Raw genomic sequence first — 14,289 nt, 5'->3', positions numbered from 1 at the left:
GCTTAACCTGAGAGCAAAAACTGAACCTAAAAGAGAAGAGGAATGGACCGAACGTGGCTCAGCATTAATCAACTCAGTACCACATGCTCCTGACTCAGCAAGCAACCAAGCCTTGTTATACTCCAAACTGCTGACACCTTTATCCTTCTCACCGTTATCCTCGACGGAAGCTCGCCGGCGGCGGGTCGGAATAAAACAAGCCAATCCGAAATCCCAAATCATTTTGTAAACTAAAGACTTGATTTTTTAACTCTTCATTGCTGCAATGGTTATCAGTATTTGATTGAGAGTGAGGGTAAAGTTGTCAATTTGTATTTTTATTCAGGTATTAGTTATTCGGGTATAACTTATTTCATCTTCTATCTTGCATAAAATAATACATAGATCGATTCATAACTTATACATGTATTATTTATATGATTTTCTAATTTTCTAACCAAAGATAGTATTATGTGTGTTGAATTTTATACCTTACACAAAAATATTATTAAACATGGTAAAACTTATATAATATTTCATACTTAAATAACTCAATCCTTATACAATAACCAAACGGCCTTAAATGTCCAAATTGCATATGTAGAATGTGATTTAAGGTTAAAATATAATAGGAAAGAATAGCTCGACTGGTAATACTATATTCCTCCATTTCAAATAATATATTCCCTCTCTTCCTCTTTCAAATAAATCGATGAATGTGATTTATTGTTAAGGTCGTCTTCCATGTGTCTGTTAGATCCGTTTATCGTGTTTAATTAGTCGATTATTGGGGGTGTTTCAATGGATTTTTTTTTAAGTACTTATAAATTAAAAGTTAAAGGCCATAAATTGTCTTCATGTCCAACTTTTGACTTTAAGCTTGTTTTTGTACTTTTTAGGCCTAAAATTAGTTTTAAAAATATTTTTTTGTCTTTCCCAAATATTCCTAAAAATAAAAGAGTTTAAAAACTAAAAATTACTTAAAATAAGTCAATTCAAACACCCTCTACATTCTTTTAATATACAACAAGATATTCAATGTAATTCTACAAGTAAGATCTAGAAAGGATAGAGTGTACGTGACCACGGAGTGGTAGAAAATTTATTTTCGAAAGACCCCGGCTCAAGGTATAGCAAATCAAAATATTTACTAAAAAAGAAAATACAACAATGGGCAAAACATGTCAGTTATTAAGGGAGCAGTACGGAGCATCAAGGGAAAATAAGCAGTAACACAATGAAATATGCGGTAACTGAAAATACAATACATGTATATGATTTAATACTATTACGGACAGAAAGCTCCTACCAAGTCTAAATCCATCGAAAACCGAGTAAAAATTCAAATACCTACTAACTTTATACTTTAATTTGTGAATTCAAAAAGATACTATAAATAATGAAGGTATATTCTAACGCAAAGTGCGCGTAAAATATGATTTTAAAAAGTGAAGCATTAAATTTTAGTGAATGATGATGATTCATAAAGTATAATTAATCTATTTAAGAATCTTTTAAGCTTTGTTAATTAATTAACCTTTCATCCACCACTTGATGGTCGGTCCTTTGTTAACAGAAATAATAACGTTGTTAATAATAATTGAATTCACCAACATATTTGAAAGAACATCATAATATCTCTAATTTGTATTTTCCATACAGGAATATTGTCAGGATTCTAACACGTCGTGCACAGCATTTCCCTATTTTTTTTATTTTTTTATTTTTGTAATCTTGATTAGTTCATGAGCAAGGGCGGACCTACGTGGAGACGTGAACAGCGGCGGAGTCACGTGGTGGCTAGGGGTTCATCCGAATTCCCTTCGATTAAAAATTATATTATTTATATATGGTTAAAATAATTTTTTATGTATAAATAATAGATGTCGAACCCCCTTCGGCTAGTTTGTATGTCTATTTTTTTAGATTTTAAACCTTCTTATTGAAAATTCTGGATCAACCATTGAACGTGAACCCACACTTTTGTCTCTAGGTTCGATATAGCAATGCGCCTTTAGCCTAGAATCAAGATCGTAATTTCCATGTATTTTTCCTACGTTTTTAATATGAAAAAAAATTATTAGTCTCTCTATCTGAAATCTTAATTGAGTTTATAAGCAAAGGCAAATCTCTGTGGAGATGGTGGGTTCACGTGAAATCATTCTCCCATTCCTAAACTCAGTATAACAATAGTTGTGCATGTTTATCTCAGAATTAGGATATCAATTCCCTACATGTTCTCCTTAATTAATTTAAATTTCTTTCTTAATTGCCCCCTTTTCTTTTTTGGGTACCATTAGGGGCGTTAACGGTTTGGATAAAAATCAATCCAAATCGAAAAATCAAATCAAATCGATTAAATAAATTATTTTTTTATTTGGTTTGGTTTGGTTTAGTTTTACATTTTTAAAACTGATAATATTTAATTGGGTTTTGGTTTCGTTCAAAACAACCGAAGAAATAACTGAACTGAACCAAATCGACAAATTATATATATATATATATATATATATATATATATATATATATATATTTATAATTATATATACATAATATATTATTTTTTATGAACACTTTTTATGCAAAAAAAATGCAGCACACTAATTTAAAATAATAAATTATGATGTGTCTTTTATTTGTATAATAATATCATTAACTTATGCATTATTCATTACGTTTATGTTATTTAGTACATTAGATTAGCTAATAATATAAGTAGAAAGTTAAACATAATTAAAGTTCTAGTATATAAGAATTATAGATCCAAAATGATACGAAGACAAATTATTTTTTCTCTTTTGAATGAATCGTTTATTTTATTTTTGTGTATAATCAATAACCAAATAATCGAACCAAACCAAACCAAAACTGATAACAACCAAACCGATGGATGTGTGTTTTATTTTGTTGATTTGATTTGGTTTTAATAATTTTAAAATCGATAAAATTGATTTAATTTTAATTTTAAGCAATAGCCAATTCAAACAAACTCGTGAACACCCCAGGTACCATGTCTAGGCCATTCTTTGTGATTCTTCAATTTCGCAGAGTATATATTGTTTTTCTCCCATTTTCTTTTTCTAATTCACTAGGAAACTTGTCCGTGCTTCGCACGGTATAACAGTAATTCAAAATAAATTTCTATAAATTAAAAACAAATAAATAGATAAATTCTATTTTGATTAGAATCGAGACTTATTTTTTCTTTTAAAATAAAATAAATAAGAAAAAAATAAAATCTTCACATAAGTTGACATTAAAAAAGATCAATTTTTTTTATTATGGCAAAAAAAGTAAAGTAAAGGAAGTTGAAAATGAATATTATGGCAAAAGTAAAGGATTTTTAGGTTATGTACAATGTACTATCATCATCAATATAAAAAAGAAGAAACTCTGCACGTCCATTTTATTCACATAAATTAAAATAATGAACAATAAAAAGATGAGAATTAAAATGAGCAATTTTGAAAAAGAATTTTTTAGGCTTTAAAGACTGAAACATTTCAGACATACTTTATTTCTCTTAAATGTTTTTTCTCTTTTTAACTGAGCAATAAGTATAAATAATTATTATTAAAATTTTGATAAAGTAACTTCATTTTTGAGCAATTAGTTAAGAAAATTATAATTTTTTTTTTGATAAAAGTAAATAAATATCTTGCGTAAGAAGGGTGCCACTTTACCTTTTATAATTTTAGCTTTATAATTATAGATAGGTATGAATCTTTAGTAGAAGAAATGATCTAAAAATTCAAAAAAAATGGAAAATCAAATATTATATATATATATAATACAATTCATTAATAAATTTAATAAAAAATAAAAAGAACCAAGAAAGGAAAAAGAAGTGATTTAAGGAAATGTAAATAACATCAATGATGAGATAAGGAAAGAAAATAAAAACATTTAATAGCTTTGATGATAAAAGGATTTAAATATAGTCATATTTGATATTCTTAAAAATTTTCAGTCTTTTAAAATTTGGAAAAATGCAAAACCAAAAATGGAAAATAAATAAATAAACTTCCAGACACTTTTTTGAGCAATTATTTTAAGAAAAATATAAGAGAAAATGTTTTTTTAAAAATTGATAAGAAATATATATTTGAATGATCTAAAAAATCAAAATAAATAAATAATTCAAACTCTGTAATATATATATAACTAATTTTTTTCTAATAAATAAATAACAGATAGTAAAAAACAAAGAAATACTGTTTAAAGCTTTTTTTACTATTCAAAATAATTGAATTGTTCAAAGTTCAAGAGAAATATTTAAATCTTTTTTCATGTTTACCTTTTGCGTTAATGAAGTTTTATAATTTTCCAGAAGTTAAACCACACTACTTATAAAGTTATATTTCAATAACGGACTATTTGTATTTATGATTTCAAATCTAATCATCTTTATGAGGCTGATTAAAAAAAGGGTAATAGTAAAAAATATGATTCAAATTTTGTCGTTGAATGTTTTTCTTAATGCATGTATTACCTTAGAAATTCAGTTATATGGAATAGAGGGAGTATTGTTTACTTTAAAAAAGAATCAATATATATATATATATATATATATATATATGGAAGAATAAAATGAGAAAAAAATAATTAATTTCATCTTATTTTTCTAAAATAATAAGTATTTTGGATTAAGTATTTTTAATTATCCTGACAACTAAATAGAGGGTGTAGTACCGTTCATCTTACACATTTTTATTGAATGTTTTTCTTAATGCGTGCATTATCTTAGATATATATTTGGGAAGAATAAAATGAGAACAAAATAATTAATTTCATCTTAATTTTCTAAAATAATAAGTATTTTGAATTAAGTATTTTTAATTATCATGACAATTAAATATAGGGCAGAGTACCATTCATCTCACACATTTTTATTAAATATAGGGCAGAGTACCATTCATCTCACACATTTTTTTTTGTTGAAAATGTCATTTGATGAATGTGATTTATGGCTAACGTCATCTCTCATGCGCGTATTACATCTGTTAGGTCTATTTGTATGAGCTGCTTCTAAGTCACATTACACCAATCTGATATATTGCACATTTCTAAAAATCTCACAATAACAGCACAAAAATGAATGATTTAACATTTGCTTGAAACTCGTGATCGCAAATCAGAAATATTGAATTTTGTGATCTTAAATGATATAACATTTATTTGATTATATTTTTTTTAATTAATAATAACATGAAACTTTTAAAGTTAAATTTTTTTAAATATATAATTATTTCCTTCTTTTTTTGATAAATTAATAAAAAAAATAATGCTAAACAAATTGAAATAAAAGAAGTAATAAAAGTTTTAAAAGTAGATGCACTTTTTGCCCTCATTTAATCCAAATAGAATTGTTTCTACTATCTGTTTTACCTAGTGTTTTTATTGTTTCTGCCTTTTCTTTTTTAAAGAAAAATTGCATATAATGCCTGATTAATTTGTGTGCATTTTAATTAATTCGAAGGATTATCTATGTGCATTTTACTTAATTCGAAGGATTATCTATGTGCATTTTACTTAATTCGAAGGATTATCTATTATTTTTTACTAGCAAAGATATCTGATAATTATGTATATCAAGTTGAATCATGTTGTCGTATAATAGCTAATAATATCATGGGTCGATTATGATTGTACTATATGACTATTTTTAAAATAGGAATTGTATTGTACTATAATATCAATAGGAATTGTATTGTACTATAATATCAATTTGGAGAAATGACAACTAATATATTTGTTAGGAAAAAATAAATAAAAAAGGGCAATCCGGTGCACTAAGGCTCCCGCTATGCGCAGAGTCCGGAGAAGGGCCTGACAACAAGGGTCTATTGTACGCAACATTTCTGCCAGAGGCTAAAGAAATTAAATGACGTGAAATCAGATTCGTTAGTTGTAAAGGACAAGACGTCTGTGGGGGTGGAGGAATGTATAATTTATCTTCATCATTCTCTATATGTATAGCTTTACATTTACGCAATGAAAATAGTAGAAGCTAAAAAAAGTAAAAATTTTGATATCTATTGCTTTATGTAGGGGTGTACATGGACCGGGTTGGTTCGGATTTTTTATAAACCAAATCAAATTATTTGTGTCGAGTTATTAAATCTATAAACCAAACCAAACCAATAAAGTCGGGTTTTTCGATATTAATTTTTTTCGGGTTTTTCAGGTTTTTTCGGGTTTTCATAGTATCTAATAAAAAACAAAGAGCGGTGCTTCTTAAAAAAAATTCTAGTACAAAATATCAACATATAAGATGGAGGCAGAACACTGTTTGGAGTTTTAACTTTATAATATAACTTTATAAGATGGACTTTTTTTGTATATTATTTAGATGAGTTTCTCAAGTCCAAAACTAAATGTAAGAAAGAAAAAACAATTATGAAAAATTTTAAAAAAATATTTATAAATTATATTTTAATAAATATTTTTATGTATAACATAATTTAAGAGTAGTATATCTATAATCGGGTCGGTTTGGGTTCGGTTTGACTTTTTTTAGTTAAAACCAAACCAATCCTATAATGGTCGAGTTTTTTTTTCAAACACCAAACCAAGTCAAACCAAACCACTAGTCGTTTTTTTTTTTCGGTTTGGTTTGATTTGTCGGTTTGTCCTGTACAGCCCTAGCTTTATGTATAGTAATTGATTCATTCACTTCATAATTTGCTTCTCACATTACCAAATTAAAAGAGATGTCAATCGATAATCGTACTTCAAAATAAACATTAATGTTTATTGATTTTTCCTTTCTATTTCTTTGATAAGCGGATCGTACGAGCATGTACTGCGAAAAAATCTGTGTTCTTGATCATATGCCGATGGAATATATACACAACGTACGTAACTAAGGAATTTTTTTTACTCACAATCAATGTTAACATTAACCAATGAATATATGTAATTATTCAACATGCAATGTTATTGCTAAATCTAGTAGTAATCATGTTAAATTATGCAACTAAATTATTTTTTTAAGTGAAATTTGAATTCTACAACTTCTGAAATGATTTGTTTGGATTGTAGTAAATTTAAGCTATCATAATATCTCTTTTTATAATAGTAAGCATATAAAGGGTCTTAAATAATTTTGAACTCTTATATAATGCTATTCTGAATATCTTTAAATGATGTGGTTATATAGAAAAGTTTAAGCTTTCAACATATATAAAGTTAAAACTCTATTTGCAAGAACGAATTTAGGGAGACATGAGGGTGTTCACCCGAATTCTCACAACGAAAAACTATATTATATGTGTAAGGCAATTTTTTATGCATATATATATATATATTCTAACACAAGACTAGATATTGGCTCAATGATTTAAGGAATTCAAAATTCACCTTAAAATTTCAAATTCAAATTACAAGCAGTGTTTTTTTTTATACTCCCTTAATAAAAATTGTGTATTCGTCAGTGTGTGTTTGGTTAATTTGTTTCTTACCTCTTTTGGACGAGCAATTGGAGTAATCTTTTTCTACTACCTATATTACCTAACTTAATACAGTAGTATTTTTATTTTTTTAAATAAGAAAACCCTTACCTAAAAGATGACGATCTAGTGACGCACCGTTCCACCCAACCCCGTGGACCCAAACTGCTCTCCACAACAACGTTTCCTTTTACGATAATTAAAAAATTAATCTTTTGTAGGAATATAAGAAAAGAAAAGAGATACCAAAATATAAAAATAAAACTAAACACTCTACTTTTAAAAATTTCAATATAAAAGTTGGTGAGAGAAAAAATTGTAAATTGTCGAATAAATGAGATTTCTTAATCACTTACAAATGATATACGTTTTAAGTGATAGGATGATGGGTATTTAGGGTAATTATATCGTGTATAAGGATGATGGTATGTGGACATTTTAGTCAATCTAATTATAGAACTTTGATGTCAATATCTTAGCTACTGAAATAAATCAATTTTGTTCCAAAGAAAGGTCACCTAAGCTCTGCCTTTCCCCTGTTTAGAACTATATATATGTATGTGGTGATATGAACAAAAATAGTAGCTCACAAATCTGTTATTTCTCTGTTCCTTTGAACTATTCTTTTTTTTTCTTTTCTAGAGTTTAAGTTCAAAGAAGCAAATGGGTAGCTTGGAAGTTGAGAAAACAGCTATTGGCTGGGCTGCTAGAGATCCTTCTGGTGTACTTTCACCTTATACCTACACTCTCAGGTACCTATTACATTGCGGATATAGACAGTGAGGATTCATATCATCGATCAAACCTAGTAATTCTTGTTTGTTGTTATATAACAAGTCAATATATTTTAGGATTATTCATGAACTTTTTTTTTTTTAAAAAAAAAAAATGATGTGCAGAAACACAGGGCCTGATGATGTGCAAGTCAAAGTTTTGTACTGTGGACTTTGTCACAGTGATCTTCACCAGGTTAAAAATGATCTTGGCATGTCCAACTACCCTATGGTTCCTGGGTAATTTCTCTTTCACCTCTCTGTTTCCCCTGCTTTTTTCCAGTATCTACACTTGTCATATTGTGAATTTGCGCCTTTTTTTCGGTGTGCTGTTTGGTATCCGGTGCTCGTATTTTTGCTAGAAAATTGTAAGGTAGAGTATTTCTTAACAAAAACTTTTGATTAAGAATAAAAAAAATATTTACCATTTCACCACAATATTACATATATGACTATATAGTATGGAGTTATTATTAGACAAGTGAGAATTACTTAGAAGGAGAGCATTAATGATAATTGATAATATTGTTATCATGTGACTAGATCAAAAGGTTACAAGTTCATTCTATGAATTTAATCTTTTACAGAAATATAAAATAAGACTATATATAATTAATAGATTTTTTGTGATCCGATCTCCTAAATCTCAGGCATAACAGGAGTTTAGTATACTTACTTTTTAAGTGAGAATTACTTAGTTGTTAAAACACTTATACCTCTCACAAATAAGTTGAGTAGGTGAAAGTGATATCTAATCGAAATGTAAAATTATGCTATTTCGAACAGGAGACTTGAAATAATTTTTGAACCATCTTATCACTACAGTAAAAGCTTTTGTCTTATCAAGGAGGTTGTACAAAAAAGGAAGATAATTTTACTTTATTTGCGCATTACAAGTATTTAATGAAAAAAATAATGAACTACTCCACTTATGTAGCCCCCTCAATGGTAAGTGGAGACTACTGTGGATCTCATGGGGTGGGGGGATTTTGATTAATTAGAAGTCAATTTTCATTCTGCTGTTTCTCAACAATAAAATTGCAACCCCTTGAATCTTTGATTGATGTCAATTTCAGTTTTCTTGGTAGCCCCAATGGAATGACAGCTTGAGGAGGAAATAAAAGCATATATTTAATCTAGTTATATAACTTAGATGTTCATATATTAATTCTTACCCATCAAAATAAATCAACAAAATATAGTGGTCCTTGTGCCTTTTAACACCTAATAATTTTTTCAACCATTCGTGGTTGAGATTTGGCTGACTATTCCAAATGCCTCGTCTTTTTCTTCCTTTCATCACACAAATGTAAATCGCAATAAAGCCAACGTTATTTTCATGACATCAATCACTCGTTTTCAATATAGAACTGTATAATATAATGTATACTTATTAATTTTTCGTGATTGGAATTTGGTTGACTATTCCAAATGCCTTGTCTTTGTCTTCCTTCCATCACACAAATGCGAATCGCAATAAAGTCAATGTTACTTTCATGACATCAATCGCTCGTTTTCAATATGCGAATCGCAATAAAGTCAATGTTACTTTCATGACATCAATCGCTCGTTTTCAATATAGAACTGCATAATACAATATATACTTATGAGATTAATTTCTATATATTGATATCACCTAAAACAATAAAAAGAGAAGTTAGTAAGTTAACTTACACTATAATTAATTAAACGTATATAAGTAATCATTTATGTAAATGATTTTTACGTGGCCTAGATGCCATAGTAAAGTTGGTGGTGACAATAACGTTTTGCTCTAATCTAATGCTATCGTTATCTATTTTGATCCTTATCCCTTTGTAGTTTTTTTAATTTTGTGGTGGTGATGAAAATTGATGTAGACATGAAGTTGTTGGAGAAGTGGTGGAGGTAGGGCCAGAGGTAACAAAATTCAAAGTGGGTGATACAGTTGGAGTTGGATTGCTAGTTGGATGTTGCAAGAAGTGCAGGCCTTGCAAGGCTGACATTGAGCAATACTGTGCAAAGAAGATATGGAATTGCAATGATGTCTACACTGATGGCAAGCCCACCCAAGGTGGTTTTGCTAATTTCATGGTTGTTGAACAAAAGTAAGCCTGCCCACCCTCCCGTAGAATAGTTTTTCTATATTTTGACTGAGTAAAAAAAAATTACACTATCTACTCACCTAACAAATAAAGTTGTTTTTTTTAAATGTTGTTATCATAAGTTAATTGTTATAGACATTTTTATATGTTATATGTACTAGTAATCAATTTATGGATGAGTGCTTTTGGAGTTACAGCAACTATATTTAATTGCCCATAAAAAAAGTGACATTAGTAACCTATTTATATACATCGACACTATAAAAAAATTTAAACACCATTAGTGTAGTTTTATCTATTCATGCTTGTCAAAAAAAAGTTATATGCAACTTACCTTTAGTGAGCTAACAATATAAAAAAAAAAATTAGTTAGATTTCAGAAAATTTGACTGACAACATGCTCTACGGTTAAACTTAATCAGTATATATAAGTTAAATTATGTTAATTATTTTCAAGATTAGATGAATGATTCCTTCTGCACTATATATAGATTTGTGGTGAAAATTCCAGAAGGTATGGCACCAGAACAAGCAGCACCACTACTATGTGCTGGTGTGACAGTGTACAGTCCATTGAACCATTTTGGTTTTAACCAAAGTGGATTAAGAGGTGGAATATTGGGACTTGGAGGAGTTGGACACATGGGAGTAAAAATAGCAAAGGCAATGGGACATCATGTTACTGTCATTAGTTCTTCGGATAAGAAAAGACAAGAAGCATTGGACCACCTTGGTGCTGATGAATATCTTGTTAGTTCAGACAATGAGAAAATGCAAGAGGCTGCTGATTCACTTGACTATATTATTGACACCGTCCCTGTTAATCATCCTCTTGAACCTTATCTCTCTTTGCTTAAAGTGGATGGCAAATTAATCTTGATGGGAGTTATCAACACCCCCTTGCAATTTGTCTCCCCCATGGTTATGCTTGGTAAGTCATTATTTAACTTATTACGCTGATAATATAATTTATTTTAACGTTATCAGGTCTTGTGTTATCTATTATAATAAGTTAAAATATGTTGATTTGTGTAATAAGTCTGAACGTACTAAGTAAGATAATTTTTTCTAACACGGCATTCTTCTATTATGAAACTTGAAAATTTATACGCAGGATTTGTCAAATATATGACAAAAGTTGGAACAAAGGAATTGCAAGAGTGATCATTTAGTTAAAGAAAACCATAGTTGATTGAAATATGTAAGCCGCTAGGCATGATATTGTCTATTTTTGCGGCAAAGAAGGATAAGGACAAATTCCCTTACAAGATTTTGCGTCTTTTAAGGAACCGTCCGCAATAATGGACAACATAAGCAACACTAATCATTCACGTACTAAAGCTAATCAATTAGTTAACATTACTTTAATGGAACCTTCAATTATTATTTTAAGTTTGATATGAATACTTAGAAAATTGTGCAGTCACATGTTGCAACAAGTTAAATTGAGTTAATGGCGTCACACTTGGAGTCAGGATCGTGTTTTAAATTCTAGAATATCAACATAAAGTGTTAGTAATTGGGTTTCGAATTCAATTTTTGTACATATTAATAGATTTTTTTAAAATACAAATATAAAATCTGAACTAAAATTTTCTGTACTAGGTAACCTTCTTGCTCCGCAATTTTTATAGTAGAACTTAAATTCTTAATTTTTATTAGGGAGAAAGAGCATCACCGGAAGTTTCATTGGTAGCATGAAGGAAACAGAGGAAGTGCTACATTTTTGCAAAGAAAAAGGTCTTACTTCTCAAATAGAGATGGTGAAAATGGATTATATAAACACTGCAATGGAAAGGTTGGAGAAAAATGATGTGAGGTACAGATTTGTGGTGGATGTTGCTGGAAGCAAGCTTGACCAGTAATAACACTACGCACCAAAGGAATTTGGATGGTTTATCAAGAAGGGCTACAATATAAATTATCTATATAAGAGAAAATTAAAATGCCCAACTTTGATATTGTCATCTTTTGTTTTTTTTTAATTTGCACTTGTATTTTGTTTTCTTTAATCTGTACCTGTATTATCGTATTTGGTGATTGAATGTTACAGTTCTGTATTTTATTTTCTTTCTTAATTAAAACAATATAAGCGTGAGACTTTATTTTTGATGTTGGTGATGATTTTGAAATATACCAACCATATTTTGTTTGGTATGTGAAAGCGACCTCCTCTATCTCTTCTTGTGACCAAGAGTACAAAATTATTATATTTCATTGACGGATTCAAAATTTAGACATTAATTTTAAATTAAGAGAGTAAATTTTGTGTACATCTAACTTGTTATGCATTTGTTTTGCACCTATACGTATATAGGGTTGGACTCTGGAATACTAGTTATATTAAACTCACAAATTCATTATCGGATCCGTCATTAATTTTAGATATATTTCACTGTCATATATATATATATATATATATATATTATTATTATTATTACATATACTTTTAAAATATTATGTATTTTGTCACTAATTAAGAGTTTTCTATTATATATTATGGAAGATAAGATACATGTATTTTTGCTATCAGCTATACTAAAATAGTGAGAGAGGAGAGCGAGATTCGTTATGTATTCTAGATACATGCAAATGACACTAGATACATGTATATGCATGTATCTGGGATATCAGATACGTAGGAGAGTGGCGAGCGAGATTTGTTATGTATCCTAGGTACATGTAAATCTACTAGAATACAATGTATCTAAAACAAATTACACCTAATTTTGATTCATGTATCTTGAGATACATGTATCTGAACGAATCAAAATCTAATAAAATACGTAATATTGCAAGCTAAAGTATATCTAAGTAATTAGCTCTTAAACAAGTAAGATTTAGTTGAGTTTTCCATTTTTATTATTTCTTCTAGCCTCTTTGAACAAGAGATGTGACAATATGACTCATCAATATTTTCTTAATGAACTAAAGTAACCAAACAAATCCAAGAAGATGTTCTACCCTAAAAATAGCGAGATTTGATTGTCCTCCAATTTCACTAACAAATCCCAAGTCCTTTCATTTAATTATTGGAAAAAATGTCGTATATCAGCTTGACCAAGTCAAACATGAAAATATCACAAGCATTATAACAAATGCCAGCTCTATGTTCTTCTTTAACTGTTGGAATTTTATACAGTATATGCACTCACAAAAATAATAATCGATAAATTGTATATTACTTTCTTCATTTTAATTTATTTGTCTTTTTAATATATTTTTCTTAAAAAGAATTCTTTCCTTTTTCAGGAACTTCTTAATTCTAACTTTCTATGACATGTTTGAAACCACAAGATTAAAGAGCATTTTTATATATTCTACCTTTTTAAAATTTTAAATCATAAGATTCAAAAGTTTTCTTTACTTTCTCAAATTTCGTATAAGTTAAAACAAAAAAACAAATTAAAACGTAGAAAATAATATTAATATACATAAAATATACATATTTTATACATAATAGAAATTATCTTCCAGAGGACCAATGTTGGCATTAGGAAGTTAGAAGAATGATGGGCAAGTTACTGGAAACATGTAAATTTACGCATGAACTTATTGCTAAGGATCCAATAAGTTCAACATTGATTCCTTCAAACATGTCAAATGGGGAGGTACATCACCCACTTCATAAAATAATTTTGGGAAAATTAGAGAGTTGGCAAACACTACTAATTTATTATTTTATCTGGGTATAGTTTTATTTTATTATTATTTGTAGGTATATTTTGTTGAGATTTTCTATAATTCATGGGTATAGCGTTTGTATAATTCGCTATACAATTCACAGTTTTTGTATAGCGTTTATATAATTCGCTATACCATTCACAATTTTTATATAACGTTTGTGTATTTCGCTATACAATTCGTGTACGGCGTTTGTATAATTCGTTATACAATTCGTAGTGTTTGTATATTTCGATATACAATTCACGCACAACGTTTGTATAATCGCGCACATCAGTCATTTTTAAAGGAAAGGAATTTTGTATATTTTTTTAACTT

At 28.5% G+C, this 14,289-nt stretch overlaps 1 protein-coding gene across 1 annotated transcript; it reads left to right on the top strand.

The window, feature by feature from the left end:
• Positions 1 to 7,738: 7,738 nt before the first annotated feature.
• Positions 7,739 to 12,392, top strand: LOC129885598 (probable cinnamyl alcohol dehydrogenase 1). Its single transcript, XM_055959929.1, has 6 exons — positions 7,739 to 7,855; positions 8,073 to 8,182; positions 8,330 to 8,443; positions 10,063 to 10,290; positions 10,779 to 11,218; positions 11,950 to 12,392. The coding sequence occupies exons 1-6, from the start codon at positions 7,850 to 7,852 to the stop codon at positions 12,150 to 12,152; spliced, it is 1,101 nt and encodes a 366-aa protein (XP_055815904.1). The 5' UTR covers positions 7,739 to 7,849; the 3' UTR covers positions 12,153 to 12,392.
• The last annotated feature ends 1,897 nt before the right edge of the window (positions 12,393 to 14,289 follow it).

This window comes from Solanum dulcamara, chromosome 4 (assembly GCF_947179165.1).
Source record: "Solanum dulcamara chromosome 4, daSolDulc1.2, whole genome shotgun sequence".
Classification (NCBI taxonomy): domain Eukaryota; kingdom Viridiplantae; phylum Streptophyta; class Magnoliopsida; order Solanales; family Solanaceae; genus Solanum; species Solanum dulcamara.
The sequence above is the reverse complement of the archived record's forward strand: the minus strand, read 5'-3'. Positions and strand labels throughout refer to the sequence as shown.